The sequence below is a fragment of the Alexandromys fortis genome, unplaced genomic scaffold (genome assembly GCF_014885135.2).
Source record: "Alexandromys fortis isolate MF-2015 unplaced genomic scaffold, M_Fortis_MF-2015_v1.1 scaffold_9, whole genome shotgun sequence".
In the NCBI taxonomy this organism is placed as follows: Eukaryota; Metazoa; Chordata; class Mammalia; order Rodentia; family Cricetidae; genus Alexandromys; species Alexandromys fortis.
The window spans coordinates 6,516,119-6,539,250 of NW_026067892.1; the positions used below are offsets into that span (position 1 = coordinate 6,516,119).

The following is a 23,132-nucleotide window of genomic DNA, read 5'->3' on the forward strand; positions in this document are numbered from 1 at the left end:
ACTGGGATTTTGATAAGGATTGCTTAGAATATATAGGTCACCTCAGATGGCTTTTACGCCGACTGTAGTTTGAATGTGTCTCGCCAGAATGCCGTTGAGGGGTGTGGCCATGGAGAGGTGACTGTGGAGTTTGGGCTCCTGAATGAGCTTAACACCCCCCGTGAAAGGAGATGGTGTGTGTGTGTGTACTACCCTCTGTTCTTTACTTTGTCTGTGCAAGGACACAGCCTTTTGTCCCCTCCTGAGGACACAGTGAGGTGGTGCCATATTGGAAACATAGGCTAGGTCTTAAAATGCCTTGGGCCTGGCATCCAGTGCCGTGAGAAATTTGTTTCTGTTATGTACAAGTTGCTTAATCTTGGTTTGCTTCAGCAGAACCGTGAGCGGGGGCGGTGTTTCATTTATCTGCCTTTAATGTCTTTCGGCAATCTTTTGTGATTTTCACTGCACAAGACTTTCCCCTTCTTGGCTAAGTCAGGTCCTAAGCATTTTATTCTGCTCGGTGTTACTGTGTTGTGGAATTTTCAGACGGCTTGTTGCTGTGGATGAACATAATGATTTCTCTGTTAGCAGGGGTGTCCCTTTGTTCTGTTATCAAAATTGGAGGTCACAGCCTGTGCCCCAATTCAGGTCTGGGCACCCATCCTCAAAAAGCAATTAAAAGAGCCAAATTAAAAATGGAAAGCATAAAAGGGAGATTTATTCAGTGGCCACATTGGGAAGAAGGAGGAGGAGGGGATCCAGCAGACCTCATAAGTCTGTCTTCAGGTCCTGATGCGAGATCAAAGTTTAACAGAGAGCCAAGGAAGTACACATCTAAGCAGCCCCAGTCAAGATGTGGTCCTTCCAATCACTGGTCCCTCTGGGATGTATGCTGGCTTCTATCTCATCCTGGAAGGTGGTCTGACAAGATGTGAGGACCTTATAAAATCTCTTTTCCAGGAGACAAATCCCCCCTTTGGCAGGTGCCTTTCCTTCTCCCGGTGTGGAATTCCTGGAGGAAAATTCCCATTTCTTTGGGACCATTTGTATCAACAGTCCGACATATTGAGAGACACAAGGGTCTCTTTAGAGTAGTTTCATTTCTGCACAGACTGCTTATAGTCCTAAGAAGCTTGTAGAGTCTTTGGGTGCTTAATCAAGGTTGTACTGATAACCTTGTTCTTTCTTTCCAACCTGCCCCGCCTTTGCTGTTCCTCCTCCTCCTCCTCTTCTCCCTCTCTCTCTCACACACATGCACCAATATACACACACATCACACCATACACAAAGCTTGAACAATGGCTAAGAAGATAGCTTGCCTTGCTCTTGCTTCCTATAGACAAGGTTTCTATCTTTTTGAGTCAGGGACTCATGTAGCTCAGACTGACATCACATTTACCACGTAGCCAAGGATGACTTTGGGTTCCTGTTCTCCAGTGCTCACCTGAGGAATTCTGCAATTTTAGGGATGTACTACTTTGTCCACTTGGGAATTGAACCCAAGGCCCCATGCAGTCTAGGCCAGTGCTCTACCAACTGAGCTACATCACCCAGCCTGCACGTGGTGCTTGTTGTGGGCTTTTCACATGTGGCTTATCTGCTGCTGAGATCTCTAGTGTTTTCAGAGGGGAACGGTGCTGCAGCTTGGCCAGTGCTTGTCCTGCATCTGCTGAGGTGTTGGTTATTTCTGCATTCATGCAGCGTGATTGCACTGATGGAGCTCCTGTGCAGACTGCCCCTGAATCTCAGGAATACACACACTTAACTGGCATGCATGGGTCTTTCAACATACTGAAAAACATGCTGGTAATTTTGGTGAGAGTTTTTGAGACACTCTTCATTGGGATTACTGGCCTGTAGATTTTTTGTTGTTGTTGTTGTTGTTCTTAGCATCTTTGCCTGGCTATGGAATTGGAGTAATACCCATTTCCTAGAATGAGATAGAAAGTTTTCTCTCATCAGTATTTTGGGATAAGTTTAGAAGAATTGATGTTATTTCTTTGAATGTTTTACAGACTTCTCAAAAGCAACACCCTTGGGCCCAGGCAGGGCTTTTGTTGGAGATTTTTAAAAATTATTCTTCCAGTCTCCTGCCTAGCTGTGGGTCTGTCCAAACATCGAGTTTCCTCATGGCTCAGTCTGGTAGCTTTTGTATGTCTAGGAATTTGCCCCCTTGGTTTTGGTTTTGCCATGATCTCTCACAGCCCGTTCTACCCACAGTTTAGTGATGGCCCTACTCTCCTGACCTTCGCCACGAGTCACTTTCTTTTCTGGGTCTGCTTCACAAGGTCCATGGGTTTTGTTGATCTTTCCAAAGAGCTGGCTTTGGTTCCATTGATTTCCCTCAGATGTGTTCCTAATCTTTGCTTTGTTTTGTTCTCCCTTATTTTTCCCCTTCTGTTTGCTCTGGTATAGGTTTGTTGTTGTTGTTTTGGTTTTTCCTTTTTTTCTTTTTCCTAATTCTGTATGCACAGTGGGTTGTTCATCTGTGACCACTGTCTGTTAATAAAATGTTTGTAACCACATCCCCTTTCAATGATTTTTTTTTAAAAATTGCCCCACCAGGTTTTCTGGGTTTTGTTGTTGTTGTTTTTTCTTGGTGTGTGTGTGTAGCATTCTGATTTTTATCGTTTCTACATATTTTTTTCGTGTCTTTCTCGATTCTTGTGTCCTAAAATGGCTGTTTAAGGGTGTGAAGTCTAACTTCACAAATTCGTAAGTATTCCCATTTGTTTTTAATGTCTAACTTGATCTCAAAGTGGTTGGAGAGTATATGTTATATATGTTGAGGCTTTTAGTGGCCTGACATGTGCCTGTCTTGGACATGTTACATCTGCACCGGAGAGGAGCCTAGGTGCCACTGTGGCTGGCGGTGCCCTGTGCACGCCCACAGAGATAAGGAGTTCTTCCTTATCTTCCGTATCTGGTTGTTCTGCCCTTTAGTGAGAGAGGGTGTCAGTCTCCGCCATTGTGGAGCTGTCCGCTTCATGCATGTTAGTGGTCTATTACGTCATAGCACCCTCCTGTATTGGTCCCTTCCCTTTTGTAACACATTGGTTTAAATTCTATTCTCTGATATCATAGTTACTACCTTATATTCTTTCCACACGGGTGGTCCTTTCGCTTTCAATCTGTTTGGATCGAAAATGTTTTATGCAGACAGCGTATGACTGTGTTTTTTTTAATTACTTGGCCAGGCTCTATCTTTAAATTTTCAAAATTACATCTATCTATTTATATTTATTTAAATAATTTGTGTGTGTGTGTGTGTGTGTGTGTAAAACACATACCTGTAACATGGCTTACATGTAGAAATTGGAGGACAACTTTAAATTTTAATTGCCAGTTCTTTCCACCGTGTGGGTTCCTGGGATCAATAGCAGACACTTTTACTTGCAGAGCAATTTCACTGGCCCAAATCTCTTCTCTTTAGATCGACACTCAATCCGTTTACATTTATTGTAATTGCTGCTCTTGAGGACGTCACTGCTGTTGATAATGCTGCTTTGTGCTAATACTTCTGTTCCTCATTTCCTGCTCTACTCTCTGTTTAGGCGATTTAAAAAAATAATTAAATTGTTTTTATTTTATGTGTGTGTTTTGGTACATGTGTGTATGTGTACTGTATGTATACCTGGTGTCTGCAGAGGCCAGAAAAGGGCTCAGGATCCCCTGGAACTGGAGTTAACCGTCATGAGTTGCATTGTACAGATTCATGTGTACCCGCGTGGGCAGTTCCCAGACAAAGGTCAAAGGCCGGCTTCAACCTGACCCTGTTCTAGGCAGTGTGCTCGCAAAGCTTGCCTTGTCCCTGTTGTCTGCATCTTTCCCCTCAGGCCTCCTGTGCAATTTTTGCCAGACGTTTCTTCGCTGTGCCGTTGTCTGTGTTTACCTGGACACTTTTGGCCTAACTCACGTCTGTCTTCCACCTGAGAATTTACAGAATATTCAGGTCGCTGATCCACCTGAACCCAAACCACCCTCTCATTTATGCTTTTTATTGATCATGGTATTTCCTTTCCCTCCAGCTTTTGCCTTTTCCCTGCTCTGGCTTGGTTATAGTTTCTCAGTTCCACAAGGACTCTGAATATCTCTTCAAACAGCTCCATTCAAGGCTTCACAAAACTAGCCCCTAAGGCCTCATTCCACAACGAATCTAGTGCAGCTCAGCACCTACAGCTCAGAGCGGAGCCAGGCCTGGGTGGATGTCATACAACTCTCCATGCCGGCGGCTGCGTAGTTCAGATAACTCTTGAGCCTTTCCCTACAGCAGTGTAGACGGTCGCACGCTGGAATGTTTCTGGAGGTTTCTCTCCCACCCACTGGTTTTTGAATAACTACTCTGAGGCTTAATATTAATTACAAACTGTTTGGCCTATTAGCTCAGGTTTATTATTAACTAGCTCTTACAACTTCAATTAACCCATTTCTATTATTGTATATTTTACTACAATGCTCATGGCGTGTTACCTCACGTCTTGTTTCCCCGGCCGCTGCTGGCATCTCTCAGACTCTACTTTCTTTCTCCTCCTCTCTTTCTGGGATTTCCCTCCTGGCTCTATTCTGCCCTGCCATAGGCCCAATCAGCTTCTTTATTAACCAGTACTGATAAAACATTTACAGCATACAGAGGGGCATCCCACATCACTGGACTACTTGCTGGACTTGTACCCCTGGATTCTGCCGCTGTGTACTAGGTGACCATTGGGTACCCAGGCAGGGTCCAGCACAGATGTTACCGTTCATCCCATGTCCCCACACAGCAACTGTATGTTTGTGTCTGAATAGACCACAGAATTTAGAAGCAGGGAAGGACTGCCACGATTCCCTCTGACTTAAGGAAAATGTTTGTCCCTGGACTCTAGGAGCACTGGATGCTCAGCCGGGACCCAGGCCTAGGTGATTTGGGGCAGGACTGTCGCAGTCTGTGTTTTACATGGTTGGGAGCCCAGAGAGACTAGGGATAGGCTGCCATAGCCTGAGTCCTATACACAGCAGCCCCAGAGCATATGCGAGGAAGTGAATGACCAGCCCAGGGGTGGATGCACAGTCTGTACCCAGGCTGCATCCCTGGGAGAGCCGGTTGGCGAGCTGGGGGGCCCTGGCTGTCAGAAGCCCGGCACATATAGAAAGACAGGTCTGCTCCATTGCATTGGAGGAGTCAAGGACCCCTGAGCAGCCCATGGGCTACTGGCTTAGCGGGAGGCCGTTCTCCAGGGCAGGCAGACTGGATTGGCCAGGATCCTTGATGAGGGAGGGAGTATCACCCGCTTAGAGATGCACTCTTGTCCTGGTGCTGATGATCCATCCTGCCACGGTCCCTGTGACGGGTCTTTTTCTCATGATGTTTGCCTAACTGAGCCCTCTTGCCAAAGGGCTATGCCCTCTGCCCTCATGTTCTAGAACCAGGCCCTGCTGCTGAGGTTGGCAGTGAAGATGCCATCAAGTCAAGTGTATGGAGAGTCGCACTGGGAAATGGACTGGCTGTTGTCCCGGGAGGGAGGCTGGCAGAAGCTCCTCTACCACCAGGAGCCTAGTCCAGTCAGGTGGGAGTACCAGATGTTCTCCCTATTGGTCCCTTGAGAGCCAGGTCTTGACTGTTCTTGTGGGGGGATGTATGTACATTATTTGTGTTTTAATAAATAAAGCTTGCCTGAAGATCAGCATGCAAAACAGCCACACTAGTCAGCTATACAGGCCAGACTGTGGTGGAATACACCTTTAATCCCAGCAGCCACACTAGTTAGCCATAGAGGCAGAACAATAGTGGTGCACACCTTTAATCCTAGTGCTAGAGCAGAATATAAGATGGCAGGAGACTGGTCTCATGCTAAGTCTCAGTCTGAGGATTAGTGGAGGCAGGATCGTTCATTTTGGTCTGAGGTGGAGGTAAGAGCCAGTGGCTGGCCGCTTTGCTTTTCTGATCTTCAGCTTGAACCCCAATATCTGTGTCTGGGTTTTTATTATTTGTGCTACAGGGATGCTGGACATAATTGGTTCCACATGTAGCTCAAGGGTGTACATGTTTAAATACTGCCCTTTCAGAACTATATCTGATTACTTCAGGGGAGGTGGACTTAACCAGGTAGCACCCCCATTCTTGGATTAGAGGTCAGATGGGTGACTGGAGGAGTCTCAGCTTGCAAAGGGACCACAGTCCTCCAGAAGGCCTCTGAGCCCTCAGAGCATGGCACAGGCCTTGCTCCTTAACCACAAATGAGCTTCCTGGCCTAGGCAGCCAGGCCCTTCCCCCACCACGATGCTGTAACCAGGGAGCAGAGCCAGTGATCTTACTGCCCTGGCATTTGGCATCTGCTCCCAGCAGAGCCGAAAAGAATTTCATAGAAAGGAAATGGAAGAGCTTGGGAAGAGCTGGTTGTAGGTCTCTAAGGACCCAGGGATCATCATGGCACACACTGGTGCCTTCCAGCCCAGAAAGCCAGCAGCTGTAGAGTCCTGTGTGCTGGGCTAGTGAGGCGCCAGGGATTTTTGCTGTCCTAGAAGGAGGGGCAGAAAGGCCTCATTTCCAGCACTCAGGCAGCAGGCATGACTTGGCTGCAGCATTTCAAGTGAGAAGGAAACACTGTAGCAGCTATGATTGTGATGGATCACTGAGCTCCCAAGGCTAGCCCGCCACCCTTCTCTGCTCTCATCTTGAAGGCTGCAGACACTCAGCTCTTGCAAGCCGTGCCCCCACCAAGCTGTGTCCCCTCTGCTCCTGGCCAGCACCATGTCTGGTCAGCACTCAGGGCTTAAGAGCATGTGAAAGGATGAACATGTGACTTACGGGGACCCTTGCAGCAGTTCAGGATGCCCCCTCGGCACACAAAGCTATTCTTTGTCCCCTGAGGGATGCGGTCTATGGCAGCTCTTGTCTTCTGGTTTTGAAGGGCTTGGTGACTCCATTTGTCCTGTGAAGTTGGAAGTACAGTATTTCCCATCTCCTACTCTGTAGAGGCCTTGTTGGTCTAGCCCCACAGCCTGACCTGAGGCATGGTATCCTTACACACTCACATACTACCAAGCACGCCTGCCTCCAGCTGTTCCTTCCTAGGAGAGCTCTTGACCGTGAACCTTCTCCTTGCCCAAGCGCCTCCCCCAGGCTTTTGTAATGCTGGACTGCTTGAGTGTGTTGAGTGGCCCTGGTGGCCTGGCCTAAAGACAAGAAGGGCTCATACATCTGTGCCCAACTCAAAATGGTTCCAGGAGTGAAGTCTGTAAGTGAAATGGGTCACTGGCCACCCTGGGGCACTTTAGAAGAGTCGTAAATCCGGGGGAGTCTGTACCGGGCTGCCGCTGCCAGCTGTCAGACAGCCTTCTGCACCGTAGTGTGGTGTTAAGCTTCAGGGAGCAGAAATGGCCACGGGAGAGCTCCTGAGGAACAGGCATGTGGGGAACCAGAGTGAGAAACCATAATGACAAGAGGAAGCCAGAGAAAGCCGACTTTGGAGCCTGGCCATTTGAATCTCCCAGGTTCGATTTGTCTCTAGCTGACTCCCAGACCAGGTGGAGCTTCAGACAGGAGTTACCTTGTGTCGCCTCCTCTCTCTTTGCCTCTCTCTTTGCCGTAGAGAAGTCTTGCTCCCTGTCTGTCCTCCTATAGAGTCAGAGTGGGGGACTCCATGCCCCAGCCCCTCACATCCTTCTTGGGATATTTGCTTTGGCCCGGGAATCCATGAAAACAAGGAGAAACTCAAAGAGACGGCCACGCAGACCTGGATAAGGGGTGGTTTCGTGGTCTGTGTCTCCTAGGGTGCCACCGTGACCGAGTGTGTTCCTGTGCAGCCGCCTCACCGGATGTCTTTCTCTTTGCAGAGAACATCGCTGAGGAGGTGGGGCTGCCACAGCTCCTCGGGGACCCTCTGCCCCCGCAGATCCAACAGATCGAAGACCCCGACGTCGGGCCAGCCTACATCTTTGGACTAGACTCCAGTGGTGGCCAGGTGGCCCAGCACCACTTCCCTAGACTCTTCTTCCGTGACTTTTCAATCCTGTTTCATATTCAGCCGGCCACAAAGGCCGCAGGGGTGCTGTTTGCCATCACAGACGCTGCGCAGACAGTGGTCTCGCTGGGCGTGAAGCTCTCGGGGGTGCAAGATGGCTACCAGAACATCTCACTGCTCTACACGGAACAAGGTGCCAGCCAGACCCGCACGGGCGCCAGCTTCCACCTGCCTGCGTTTGTTGGCCAGTGGACACACTTCGCGCTCAGTGTGGATGGCCGCTCTGTGGCTCTCTACATAGACTGCGAAGAGTTCCAGAAGGTGCCGTTTGCTCGGTCCCCGCAAGGCCTGGAACTGGAGCATGACTCTGGCCTCTTCGTGGGTCAGGCTGGAGTAGCTGACCCTGACAAGTTCCAGGTAATCTATGCTGCCCTGCTGTGTGCTGAGCCAGGGGAGGAGGGGGCTGGGGGACCAGGGAAAGCAAGTTCCTCCAGTTGATGCTGCAGCCTGGGGCGACCACTCTTGTGGCTTCCCCACTTGTGGCTGCAGTGGCTTCTGTTCCAACTTTTGTTCTTTGTTTGGTACCCTGGATGCCCCACTGGGCTTTTCTGAGTTCTTTGAGACCTCAGGGTCCACAAAATGGCTGCTGGAGGCCGTTTCTTCTCAGGCTCCTATCCTGAGTATGAGCCAGATATGAGCCAGGGCCTGGGGTGAGCTGGAGACAGCAAGCTTAGGCTAGGAAAGTGTGGGGCTTAGTAGGAGCTCAGCTACTTCACCTGAAAAACAAGTGCTCAGGCATCTTGTGAAAGAGACAGGCTTGGGGCCATACACCTAACCCCACCAGGGAGCCAGAAGGAGAATGATCTGGAGTTCCAGACTCATTTGAGACCCTCCCTCAAAACTAATGACCAAAATTACTCACTTAAAGCCAGTCACCCAGAGGGTCTTCCTTTATCTGCACACAGTCGAGGGAGTACCCTGCTGGGAATTGGGGACTGGGACGCCACACAACAGACCTGCTTAGGTCAGCTGCTCCGGGACGTTTATTATTTTAATGAAGACTGCCACTCTCTCAGGGCCCACTGGGTGACAGTGAAAGGCCTCTGACTCTTTCCCATGTCCCTGCGGGTGTTGTCCCTTCTGTGTCCTACGTTTCTCGTAGGAGGGCACTCTTCCTGAGATCCCAGCTGGGAGCCCAGCCTCTTGAGAACCAGTGCGTGGGGACCCTCAGCTGGCACTGACTCATGGCTCCTGAATCCAGTACGCCAGCCAACAGCAGCTGGACGCCCCTGCCCAACCCAGACAGGGGTCCCTGTGTGTGCAAGGAAGGACATGTCCCCAGGGACAGACAGTCAATTATGACCCAGACAAGGGCCTGCTGTTGTAAGTTGTTCTAAGCCCTGTGTCCACAGCTCTGAAAGCTGACCTTCTGCCTCTGGCAGGAACTTTTAACCCACGGAGTTCAAGAGCTACCGGGACTTTGGCACCAAACTGGGCCCCTGTGTGTTTTCCTTCTCCTCTCCAAACGCGATTCCCAGAAAGCCGAGCATCAGTGTTTCCAGAGTGAGACATTTGTGCCGTGTTGCCGCCACCAGTTCTCAAGGGGAGGGCAGACCTCAGAGGTTCTGTCCGTCTCTGACTTCCTCAGCAGAGCTGGTGAGAAGCAGGGTACATGAGACTCGGTGGTGCTGATGGAGGGGCACAGCCACCCTGAGAGAGGTGGCCTCATCACTGCCTGGGTCTTGCCGGGCTGTGTAAAAAAGGTTTGCCTGTTGGATATGTAGATACGCTGTATCGTTTTCGTTTTCGTTTCTCGGTGTGTTTGTGAATGTGAGCTTCTCCCCTCCCCCCCACCCTTTGGATTTTGGTGGGAGAATTCAGTCATTCCTAATTGATTTATCCAGCTCTCCATATCTGAAAGAAACTTAGCTCTGGCTACGTATACACACATCTTATTCCCAGCCTGCCATTTGTCTGTACACTTAAAAAAACACCATTGGGGCATTTAAGGAGTTTGTTTGGTTAATTTTGGGTCAGGAGAGAAAAACCCACAACCTTGGATATGAAAACTCTTTGGTGGTTGAAGGAGAGAGACAGAGAGCATTCGGGGAACTGGTCATTGCAGACCATAGACACCTCCCCCCGCTGACCTCAGCAGTCTGACCCTGCCTGCTGCTGTACGCTAGGTCTCAGGATCCTTTCCGTTTAAAGGATGCCGGCTGGAGCGGGGGAGATGTGCTGGTGGCAGAAAAGGAGATACAAGTTGGATTTGCAGACTTGGTGCTGTGGTATTTGGGGGAGGAGTCACTGTATCATGTGACTCATGACATGGCCAAAGTTAGCCCAGAGCTCTGGGAGTCAGGGAGCCAGGGAACTGGAGAGCCAGCGCGCTGGGAGGGGAGCCAGTGGGATGGGGAGCTAGGCTTCCTCTGAGTCATTTCTGCCCTACTTGCATCCACACACTGCCAGGGAGAGCTGGGCTGTGCCTATAGCTACCTAGACCTGGCCCTTGCTGGGTGATGGTCCTCACAGTTTGATGTCATTGTCTTCATGTCTGTCCGTTTGAGTTTGGTCGTGAGCATCATTCTGGTTACCAGTTCCCTCAAAGCGTGGCTTCTGGCTGTGTTTCAGTGCAGGTGTTCTGTTGGTTATGTTGTAGTTATAATTCTTCTCGACTATTTTTTTCCTGTCAGAGGTGCCTCTACTACTTCTTATTCTCTTGACTTTCTTTTGTCTTTCTTTCCTAGTGTGGGTGCTAGGGAGGACTAAGCCCAGGACCTCCCACATGCTGGGCCAGTATTTCCCATGGAGCCCAGCCCAGCCCTGCATTGTCTTTATGAGGTCTACACATTGGCTTAAGTTTCCTTTTGTGTTTGTCTTTCACCTCCAGTAACCTCCCCACCAACTCCTGGTGCCTTTGACCCCAGGAGACCCGCTAAGCACAGTTTTTCCAGTGTTCTCATTCAGCTGGGCATCTCAAGGTCAATTTCCATTTCCTTCATCTAGACTTGAGGCTATGAATTTTCCTAAGGGTGCAACTGTGGCTCCATCATCAGAGTAACGGATGCTTGTGCTGGTGCGGAGAGGTGGCCCCAGCCCTCAAGTGTGCGATGTCAGAACAGGCCTTCCTGTATGGGAGCTGGAGCAGGCAGCAGAGGGCAGAATCTGACCCCAGTAGTTCCACTCCTGATTGAGGAGAACAGAGCCCTCATGGGTCCACTCTCAGTCCATCTATCCCCGTGCTTCTCAGCAGTCTGTCCCACTGGCTCCTGCTCAGTGTTCTGGCAAATAAAGCTCCACGGACCCCTCTTCTTGCATCTGAAGTAGCCTGTGGTGGGTACAGTGCCACAGCGTGTACACCATTTTCTTCCTGGGCATTGTAAGAGAACCAAAGGAGGCTGGCTGTGATGACGTGGCCTGTCGGGACCTGGTCACGGGAGCGGAGACCTGAAGCCAGAGGCCCGTGAAGCCGTGTGGGGCAATGAGTGTGAGGGCAGCAGGGATGGATGTCAGGCATTAGCAAGCAGAGCAGGCAGCACGCTGGGTCACACCGCAGCAGGAACTGGCCGTGGGAGGCCAGAAAGGGAGGGAGGGAGGGGAAGAGGGGCTGAGGGGAAAGGGGTGGGGAAAAGAGGCCACCCTGAAGGCCATGGGGAAACTAGGATGCAGCCCATGAGACCACACTAGCAGGAGTTCCCACTTCATGGCTTCAGCCTCTGACCTCTGCTGGCTGGGACACTGCTTCTGCCATGGCAGGCTCAGGTGAGCCAAGACGGCGCTGTGCCTCCTGTTGACGGGAAACTGTTTTGAGTGACTTCCCCATGGCTAAAGCATTGTTGGTCGGCGTGGCAGGAAGAGTTTTACGTGGCACTCGTCTCTAAATGTTCACAGTCCCCCATTTTCCAAGGTCCAGATTGCATAACTTCTGGGTCCAAGTCCATTCAATATTTGCAGTGGGTCTTATGGTTTTTTTACAACTGACATTGTCCCCATTAGCCATTGGAAGAACTCCAGGCGTGGGTGGAGGAGTCACAAGGGCAGGATACAGTGCTGAACTCAGCACAGACACAAGTCTTTTCTGCCCCCTGGAGGCCTTTTCCAGACGCAGGCACCCACAGCCTCGGCAGAGAGTGTGGCCCCATCCACAGCAGTGAGCCCGTCTGTATGGAACGCTGTGTCTGTTGCTGAGACCACTCGAAACGCCCCTGGCCCGCTCTGCCCTTAGGAAGCAGTTTTCTAGTATCTAAACCCAATTCCTCCTGACCCTGGGGGCTCTCCACTGTCACCAAGGCACCAGCTGCAGCTCTGAGCGGGCTTCTGAAGATGTCCACTCTGTCCCCAGATACTGTTGACCCCGAAAGCTGGCTGACAGGAAGTGTGCTTCTCCCTTCCAGTGAATGTGGCTGTGACTAACTGGTGCAGGGCTCCTGGGCATAGGTGATACCCGCCCTTACACACACACACACACACACACACACAGTCATATGCTCCTTCTCACACAATCATATGTACTTACTTATATGTTGTCCTGATGTTACTAGCTTGGTAGAACTCCCAGAATCCCCTTGGACCCAAATACAGGCAGATCATTCTTTACCTGCTGGTCCAATGCTGTTCCTCTGATCTTTTTAGCGGGTACAGATGCCAGTTCTGTTTTTCCCCTGACCTAGAGGCCACCCAAATCTCAGACCACCATAGCACATGGGATAAAGGGCACGGAGTCCCCCCTGTCACAGTGTTGGTCCTGCGAGGTCAAGCCCTGTTTCTTGAGGCCCACAGGGTTGACATAGACTAGAGCTTTCTTTCTGTTGCTCCTTGCCAGAGACTGTCCTCCTGTGACCTTGGATGGAGCCTCGGTTTCTTGATGCCCAGTACATTGAAATCTGTGGCTTGTGAGGATGGGCTCTGTTGGCCCAAGGGCTTTGTAGGGATTCTGCCCCTGTCCTCTCAGGTGCCAGGGACTCTGTAGATTGTGGTGACTTTGGGGAGAGAGTGGGGGTAGGCAGGTGAGGGTGGAGAGCATGCAGAGGGACCTGTATAGTCTCACTAGTTTGGTTTAAGCAAGGGACACTAGTGTCAGGCCTCAGGCTACGTGTGTATCCCAGCTACTGAGGGCAGCACCTGGGAGAAGGTGGTCCCCACATCCCATCACATGGGTCACTGAGAGCAGCTTCTCAGTCTGCTGCTGTCAAGTGATGTCACCACCTCCCTCTCACATGCCTGGGGATAATCCAGTAGACATCAGTGTCAGATAGCATCAGATAGCTGTCAGGATTGCAGGTATCTAAAGACCTGAAGCCAAAGCACCCTCAGCGTGGGCCTGCTGGGTGCTGCAGGTGTGAGTCGTCCCATGAAGGTGTGAGTCCCATGTATGTATCAAGCGTTATTCCCATGTATGTACCTGGTATGATTCCCATGTATGTACCTAGCATGAGTCCCACGTATGTACCTGGCATGATTCCCACGTATGTACCTGGTGTGATGTACCCCATGTGTGTATGCTTGTTCATGGCCAATGAAGGCCTTGCCCTGGCTGGAAATGACCAAGTCAAAGTGTTTGTGGTGTACAGGGCTCTCCTGAAGCCTGCCTCCCTCTCCCCTGCCATAACCATCTAGCAAGCCAAGCTGTGCATATACGTGTGTGTGTGAAAGAGAGACCTATGCAAGCATACATGTACACTACATACATACGCATACACATACACTTTGCTATCTTCAACACTGGGAAGAATTGTGAAACTTGGGGTTCAGGGTAGACCTAGCCCCAAGTGGCTTTGACCCCATGGGCAGTGTTGGGGGAAATATTTTTCAGAGAATCCAAACTAAAGCAAGCTTTGAGATGAGAAGAGACGAGGGGGGCACCTCAAGCCTCAGGGATATTCACCTGGGGATGGAGGTGGGACTGTTAATTGTCATATGTCCCTTGTGGGGGACAGGGAGGTGTGGTTGAGAATCAGCTGATGAAAACATCTGGATTGGGGACATTCCCTAGAATAAAGAGGACACCAGACTTAGTCAACACAGCATGGGCCAGCCATTGCTGACTCCAGCAAGGCTCCCAAGCTAGGGTGATGACTACATTTTCAAGTGGCCAGAAGAACCAAGTTATATTGTGATGTGTGAAACTGGGTATGGAATCCAGATTTCAGTGTCTCCATGTCAAGTTTCGTTAGGACAGTCACAACCTTCCCTTAGTGTTGATATGTATTGTTCACGCAAGCCGACTGAACAGCCAGAGGGAGGCTCTCCCCATCGGGCCACATCCACTCAGTTCTGGCTGTGACAGGAGTCTAGAAAATCTCTTTGGAAATGAGGAAGTGCCGGCTCTATTTAGTAAACTGAAATTAGCGCAGTAGAGTGCAATCAAAGTAAGAACCTAAACACGGGGAAAGTGCGTGTGAACTCCCTCAGACAGACACCCCGGAGCCTGCAGAAGAGCCAGCGGTCTAGGCAGGAAGTGTGAGATGCAGCTACGTTCATTGTTGGGTGCATCTGATCATCACGGCCTCCCTGGTCTTGGCCCAGAAACTGCCACAACTTGAAAACCATTCAATGAGTCTGCTCCTCAGTCTTCTTGACAAAAGGGAGCTTCCCTGGTAGCATCAGGCTAGGCTGGGGGCCAGCACGAGTCAGAGGCTCTCTCCCTGTTTTTGTAACCGAATATCTGACCAGGAACCACTTAAGAAAAGAAGGCAAGTATTTATTTTGGCTTTGCAGTTTGAGAGGTGTCTGTGACCGTGAGAGGGAGCAAGACTGGGGCAGCTGGTCACATTGCAGCCAGGAAGCAGAGTAGGACTGGAAAGTGTCAAGGCTGTCTCCCAGTATCCCAATTCTGTGATCCTCCACCTCCTTAAGATTCTACCGCCTTCCCAAACAGTGCCACCAGCTGGCAACTGAGGGGCCCAACACCTGATCCATTGAGCGACATTTCATTTTCAAACTTCTGCCTCCCTCCAGGGGAAGATCTCAGAGCTGAAGATACGACAGAACCCCCGGGTGAGCCCTGTGCACTGCTTGGATGAAGATGATGATGATGAAGACAGGGTGAGTGTCTTGGGGGGGAGGGTATCTTCCCCCTGTGAGCAAGGGTCCCAAAGTGATATGCTGGGAAAAGCCAAAAGATGCCAGTAGGGTACCAGGAACCTATGTGTTGTTCAGACACCACTCCTCGCCTTAACTTTCCATTTTGGACAACCTGGAAAATGTAATGTCAGAGACCAAGCCACAGTGACACCGTGTGATGGACAGGTCACACTGTGGAAAGTGCATACGTGCTTGGTTGTGTGTATGTTTATATGCTATGTGTGATGTGTGTTTATGGGAGGGTATGTCTGTCTGTTGTGTGATTGTGTGTAGCTCTTGATGTACTGTGTGTGTCTTTTGTATGGTACATCTGGTCTTTGTATTTTTTTCTGCTTGCTGTGTATGTGCCTTCGTGTTTTTTTTTTTTTATGTCTGCTGTTACCTTTACGCTGTGTGTTGTCTCTCTGCACAGTGCATCTATTATGTGTGGTATGTGAGCCGAGTAGTCTCTGTGTCTCTCTGCGTGTTGCTGGTATGTTTGTTTTCGGTGTGCTGGGCATCTTTCATGTGATCTATATGCACTGTATCTCTGTGTGTCCCTGTTTTCTGTGTGTGCATGTGTACAATATCATGACACCCGAGGAAAATAATCTACTGTTGCCAGAGGGCAGGATTGGGAGGATGTCCCACTGGAGATGATAGCGCATGACAACACCCCAGTCACCAGTTCCGCTTGGGCAGAGCCTGGATCTATGTTGGAATGCCAAAATGTTGTTTGTCTTTTACCCTCTTGGCTCTTATGGGGGCCCACCACTCCCAAGTAAATTATACTTGGAGGTTTATTATTGCTTATAAATGGCTGGCCTTAGCTTGACTTATTTCTAGCCAGATTTTCTTAAAGTATCCCATCTACCTTTTGCCTCTGGGCTTTTTCCTTTTCTTCTGTAATCTTCCTTTCTCTCTTACTCCATGGCTAACTGGGTGACTGACTGGCTGGGTGGCTGGGTGGCTGGGTGACTGGCCCCTAGTGTCCTCACCTTGTTCTCTTGCTCCTCCTTCTCGCCCCCCCCCCTAATTTCTCCTCCTATTTATCCTCTCTGCCTGCCAGCCCCGCCTATCCTTGTTTCTGCCTCACTATTGACCGTTCAGCGTTTTATTAGACCATCAGGTGTTTTAGACAGGTGACGAATCACAGCTTCACAGAGTTAAACAAATGCTATATAAAGAATGTAACACATCTTTGCATCATTAAACAAACGCTCTACAGTATAAACAAATGTAACACATCTTAAAGTAATATTCTACAACAGCTATTACCTTTTCCGGGAGAAAAATCAGAGATGCGATTGGCTTCTGTCTAGTGCCAGTCTCTAGTGCATGGGTAACGTTCACTCACGAGCATGCCATCCAGTGGGCATGACACATGCTGCCCGTGCTGGGTGTCTGCAAGTCCATCCCTCCTGGGCCACCTTGACATCGAGATGTCACTATGGGCTCTATGGGCCCAGGTAGTATTTCTTTTTTGGGTTTATATTAAGTTATCCACCTTGGCAAGAGGAAGGGCTGGCCCCTGGCTTCCCCAGAGCTCCTGGAGGCTGTAGGGAAGGGAGAGCGTGAAAGCAGCCTGTCCAGGCAGATGATGGGTGGGGACATTATTGTGACGTACGTACGCTCCACGTATGTTTCTTCAGTGTCAGACTGGACTGGGGCAGCTTCCTACCTCCCTTGCCTGTCCCCGAGGGATGGCAAGGACAGGGCACTCATGTCACAGAGCCAAGAGTGCACAAGCCTGATCTACAACCTTCTGGTCTACAACCGGGCCATCCTGGCTTGCCCGAGCAGCAAGTCTGACTGATTTCGACCCAGGAGGAGTCTTATTTGCTGTCCAGTTGCTATCCTGTCATGGGACCTCTGGTCCTGACTTCTTTCTCGCTTCTCTCACGCCCTGCAGGCATCTGGAGACTTTGGAAGTGGCTTTGAAGAAAGCAGCAAGCCACACAGGGAGGAGGTGAGTGCCTGCAGGTGGTGAGGCCATCCCTTGGTTCAGGCAGGGGAGGGGAAATATGGTCTGTGCATAGCGTGTGTAAGTGTGTATGACATCCCAGCAGTCCTGCGTCATGCAGGGAGGCACCAGTCTGAGGTTGATCTTGTGTCCCCCCTCTGGCTCTGCTGCCTCTTGTCCTGAGCCAGAACTCTCCTCTAAAGAGAGCTTTCTCATCAGAGGTGACCCAGCATTTTGTTGATGCTCTTGGCTGGTATGGGGCCATAACTGGATTGTGTCTAACATGAGGGCCAGACAAGTGACATTCCAGGGAATTTCATTGCATGCTTTTTCCAGTCCAGGGTCCCAAGAGCACAGAGGCACTCTAGATAGGAAAAGGATGTTTGAGTGAACCCCCTCTGGGCCCCCAGCATCTAGTATGAAGAGTCTGTCTTTAAGGTGGACCTTGGGTGTTAGGGCCAAGAAGACTGCAGGATGCTAAGTAGCCTAAAGATGGCCACCATGGCTCGAAGAGGTGCTGAGGCCTCCTTAACATATGGACTCGGGTAGGGACAGGCAGTTTTAGGGATAGGGAACATAGTCATCTGGAAATCTGGGACTACATTCTGTGTCCCTTGATGGTCATAAACTCTTCTCCTCACAGATGTGGATTAGATTTGCAAAACTCTGCTTCTATACACGGTGCCCTGGGCATGGCAGATGCTGGAAGCACAGATGTGCTTATGAGTGCCATGTCACATCGGTATCGTCTTGTCTGTAGACCAGCTAATAACTAGCTTGGGCACTCATATCATTCTGCCTTGTAACCTGCTCACTCCGGCCAGGAGCCTGACCCTGCAGTCACAGGCAGGGACTGTGTGAGGGGTTCCATGAAGGGCCTAGCCAACCCCTTCAAAGGATGAAAGCTGCGGACCTCTGGTGTCCCATGCCCACCCCGGTCTGTGATGTCTGTGTGATGACAGTGTCAAGAGTGTCCAGAGGAGTTCTTGTTCAAGCCCCAACACTACCCCAGCCGAGATACTCCCCAGGGCCCATCTACCTGGACCTCTCTGTTACCGATAAGAAGTCATCAGGAATATAGGTCATGCTGCTGTGTGCCACCAGGTCCCCTGGGTGAGTTTGAAACTGGCACAAGGCAGAGGATCTGCAGCGTAGATGAACAGCCTCCATTAGAACAATAAGAAGTCAATGCTGGGCCAGTGCTTGGGGGGGGGGGTGGCGAGGGAGAAGTCTCTGTCATGACCCTCCTTGAGAGCACACCTGTTCCGTACACCCTACTGTGATACCTGAGGACCCTACTTTAGGCATCTCTGGTGTTCTCCAGCCACAGGGAGTATCCGTACTGGGCCCGGAAAGGCTCTTTGTCCCTGGTCCTCTGGTGATGTCAAGTTTTAGGAATTAAGGACTATTGAGGTGTAGGACCCAGCCTCTAGGCTGATGAAAACCTTCAGCAGATAGCTCTGCAGAAAGTCCTGGCGATTCATCTCAACTAGAGTGGTGGTTTCCTCATCTTCCTCAAAATCCTGTCAAGCAACCCATTTCATAAGCTGTAAACCCCAAAGCCAGACGGAACTGCCAGCTCATACATGCACGGGATAGTTGTGCTTCTGAATAACACAGCCAGGTTTCCTGTTCTCCTCTTGCAGGATATATCTCTAGCACCCAGGCTCCCCCAGCCACCCCCTGTCACTTCCCCGCCCCTGGCTGGAGGCAGCACCACGGAAGATTCTAGAACAGAAGAAACAGAGGAAGAAACCACGGTAGAGTCTATAGGAGGTAAAACTTTTCTGGATGTGCTCTGTGTGTATGTGAGTGTGTGTGTACATGTGTGGTGTGTGTGTGCATGTGTATGTATGTGTGTGTGAGCATGAGTGTGTGTATATATGTGTGTGTTTGTGTGTACACGTGTATGTATGAGTGTATATGTGCATGTGTGAGCATGTGTATGTGAGTGTGTGCGTGTGTGTGTGTGTGTGTGTGCGCGTGTGCGCACGCGTATTGGATGAAGACTGAATCAGGACCAGCCCTGTCCCCACCTGCCGCCCTTCTGCCATCTAAGAAGGTCCTGTTGAGGCAGGTTTCTGGCTGGGCCCCAGGAGAATTCTGAACCAGGTAGTTGTGACATGTCCTTCATCAGGCTCTCTCTCTATATTGTCTTTGTCTGTCGTGTGTAGGAACCTTTCCAGACATGCCATCTCCTGGGTCAGGGCCAGCAGGTTTGCTAGGAGAGTGTAAATTAGTCCAAGAGAGGAGAGATGTAAGGGAAAATACATCCTTAGTCCAGGCTGTGCCGCAGGTCAGCATATAGGGTGATAGATGTCTCGCACGGAAGCCGATGTCTGGGCGACATGCACAAGGCTCCTGGTCTGCAGGAGGCAGGGCTGGGAATGCCTGAGGCGTGTGAGCTATGAGTGGTGTGGCTTGGGCTGTTCTCTGCGCTGCTGATTACAGACCTGGTAACATAGCAGCATAAATGCCTCCTTCCAGCTCTGTTGGGCTGAAGCGCAGTGGAGCCTATGAAAGTCTCTGGGAGTTTCTGGGAGTCCCCAGGGCTTCCATAGGTTCTAAGGAGAACAAGCTCCAGCTCCTCCTGATGCTGACCATACCCAAGTACTCCCAGCTGTGACCCCAGGTCTAGATTTCCACCGGTCGCCAGCCATGGCTGCCTTTCTTTGTTGACCCACAAGTCAAGCAAGGCTGGAAAGGAGCCACTTCCTGACTCATGAGTGGGGACTTACATCTCACCTGGGCTGCGTGAGCCCACGGGCCTTGAGGTGAGCTCTGCCTTGACTCCCATCTGTCAGTGTTCATGGATCTCAGGCCACTGCTCTGCCTTCTGTCAGCACAGAGAGCTGTCCTTTCCCGGAACTTCACACGCGGGGAAAAGCAGTAAGCATCTGGGTTTGCTTGGCACTGTGTCCCTTTGATAAGAAGCATTCACATTATAGAGAATCAGTGGTTGGCCTATCATCCACAGTATGGACGGACCACAGTGTATTTGTCCGTTTACCTAGTGATGGGCGTATACACTATGTCCAGCTTGAGGACCTGGTGATGAGCGTATACACTATGTCTAGTCTGAGGACCTGGCGATGGGCATATGAGCCATGTCCAGCTTGAGGAGCTGGTGATGGCCGTATGCACTAACTATGTCCAGCTTGAGGTGGCTTCAGGAGATGTTGTTCTGGGTCTTCTGTCTCGGCTGCTGCTGAGCCATTTGCAAATGATTTGTGTGTTTACTACCCACCCCAGTATGTGGGAGCCTGTGCACCTCACCTCAGTGAGGTCATTAGATGTGGCTGTTATGGAAGTGGGGTGGCCTGCCCTGCGCTCTCCCTTGTTTCTGTGATAACCAGCATCTTTTCGTGGGCTTACGTCTCAGTAGATGTCTAGATCTTATGCCAAAGTTTAATGGGCTGTATGATGTCTTATTGTTGAATTTTGAGATTCTGGATTTAAACACAATCATTGTCTTCTTCATATTATCTCTCTTCCTTTCTTTGTTTTTCCAAGACAGGGTTTCTCTGTGTAGCCCTGGCTGTCCTAGAACTCACTCTGTAGACCAGGCTGGTCTTGAACGAACTCAGAGAACTGCCTGCCTCTGCCTCCCAGTGCTGAGATTAAAGGTGTGCACCACCACTGCCGGACTCCCTTTTTTTCTTCATCTTCTCCTACCCTACCCTCTGAGGATATATACCTATATCTATATAAATATCTATATTAATACCTAAATATATAGATATAACATCTCTATCGATATCTATAGATGTCGATAGATAGAGAGATATCTCCATGTATGTGTGAGTGATTGTGTGTGTGAGCAATTGTTAAGCTAGTCTTGAACTTGTGACCCTCCTGTCTTTGCTTCTCAAGAGCCACAATACCCACCTTCATCTTCTCAACAGCATCTCTAGAAAAGCCTAACTTTCTAATTTCTGCTGAAATTCAAAGATCTCACTTCTAGCGTCACCTGAAACTCTGCCCGAGGTGATCCAAAGACCTACTTTCAATCTTGAAAAAAACTGTTTCCCAACTTCTGTCGCTGTTGAAGCCCCCTTTCCCCTGCTGAGCTGACTCTGAGATGTGGGGCACCAGCCTCCCACACTTGAGTCTATTTCCGGTCTCTCCTCTGTGCTGTAGATCTCCACGCCCGTCTCTCTGTATCATCCTGTCTGTTGCCCACCTCTCTGAGCCATGGCTCTCCCTGTCTGTCTTGTTGCCACATCCGCAGAGAAGAAAAAGCCTGCTGGAGTTTCAATGGGGCAGAGAAATGACTCTCGGGACCCGTTGTTGCCTTTTCTTTAGGTCTTGTTTGATTTCTCTTAGCCATGTTTGCACAGTTTTAAATGCCCCCTAAGGCAGTGCTTTTTAGGTTTGCAGAACCTGAAGTTCCAGGAAAGCTTTGCAGCTGCAGGGAGAGCCCATGCTGCCCTCTTGTGGTTAAACACGGTAGTGGCTCCTGCAGGTGGGGCAGTTCGGCTGTGGTGGATGGAAAGGCTGGGTCACCCTGATCAGATACCTGGCTCACTCCTTACTAGGCAGCTAATGAACCCATGACCCGGTGTGGACAAAGTCCATCAGCAGCGCCCCTCCCCCAGAGAACAATGTCAGCCTCAGAGGCAAGGAGTGGCATTTCCTAGAGCCCTGAGAATGAGTAAGAGGCCTGAGCACGCTGTTTGTGCAGCTCTTGGGACGTCCACTAGATTGACCAATCCTCATTTGTGGCTACAGATCCTATATCCTGCTAGGACTGAACTCATCCGTGAATAACCGTGTGATCATCAGTTCTAACCCAAGGTGGGGGGCTCGGTGCCGCAGCCAAGGAGCACTAGATGCCTCTAAATAGTAGAAACTCTACTTAGAGACGTAATTGGTGTCTAAGAGGTGTGACATGTTGGCGTGATACAAGTTTATACTGTCTGCTGCTAGTGAGATGTGGTTAAGATCTGCCTCCGGGTATCACCCTACAACCCTCTTATTAATCACTAGGGAATGGTACTCTGTATTTTCAAGAAGGACCTGTCTTGTGGTTCCAGTGAGGACAGGCTCCTGAGGGAAGGCAAAGGAAGGAATGACAACTGCTGTTGTTGGCCAACTTCTATTTCAGGCTTGGGGTCAGCCATGTTTCTGTGGCATTTTCTGCCTCTGACCTTAGAAGTGTTTCTTGTTTGTGCACATCTGTAAGACCCACTCTCAGCTCAAAGACTGTCCAAAACCCGTTAGCAGGCTCACTGGGCCCAACTTTGGCTCCAGCAGCACTCGTGTGTTGGACACATGTAAAAGACATGGAACCAACATAGCAGGAGATACTCGTTTGGCATCTTCATGGTTACTGTTCTGAGAGAAGCCAGGGGAGTGTGGACCATTTATCAAGTCACTGCTCCTTTATCAAGGTTGGATCCCTGAATGTGACCGTGACCGACTTGTGAATGATAGCCTTGCCCTTGCGAAACACCACAGTCTTCGAGGCAGAGGTCATAGCAAATGCCACAAATGTCCAGACAGTTCTGCAGAAGAAGTGGCACGTGTGTGTGTGAATTCACCACTGTGTGTGTGTGCATATGTATGTCACATGTGCCTTGGTGTGTCAGAGGTACCATGTGGATGGTGGGTTCTAGGTGAACCTCTGGGGTTCATCTCAGAATTGCTGCTGGCTTTCTGTTTTTCAAATTGCACGTTGGAAGAGGAGAACGTGATAAGAAGGAGTTTTGCTGGAGAGATGTTAAAACAAACTCAGGCATCTTCTCGAGGGTTTCGGTTGTCACTGGACTTACTTTAAATGGCTGTGGTGACTTTGGTGCTTCTTTCCTGTTGCCCATGTTAGGTGACCATTGCCACTCAACATTCCCCTGGTCCCTGTCCTCAGGGTTTTTGGTGGGCGGAAAGGCAAATGGCCGTTCTCATAGCCTCGTCCCCGGGGCTCTTGCTGGGTGGAGAAGCAAAGCTTGGGCAGCAAAGCCAAGAGCCTGGGGCTGCTTGAAGCTTGACCATGCCACCTCTACCTCTTCCCAGCTCAGACCCTTCCTGGCACAAGCGGTACACGGGAAGAGAGCGTCCAGAATCATGGAAGTGGCTTGATAAAGGTGAGGTCACTTGCCCATGACCTTGTCTCAGGGCACCTGGGAAACTTGAGTGGCTTCTCACTGTGACCTCAGGCCCACACTCCCTCCCCTGGCCTGCTG

At 50.2% G+C, this 23,132-nt stretch overlaps 1 protein-coding gene across 1 annotated transcript in view; it reads left to right on the forward strand.

Annotated features, from left to right (window-relative positions):
- The window catches only part of Col18a1 (collagen type XVIII alpha 1 chain), a 57,425-nt gene that overhangs the window by 8,586 nt on the left and 25,707 nt on the right, over positions 1-23,132 (forward strand). The window contains 5 exon segments of the mRNA XM_050141814.1: positions 7,798-8,342; positions 14,883-14,969; positions 16,900-16,956; positions 18,597-18,726; positions 22,963-23,033. Coding sequence (XP_049997771.1) covers positions 7,798-8,342; positions 14,883-14,969; positions 16,900-16,956; positions 18,597-18,726; positions 22,963-23,033 — 890 coding nt within the window.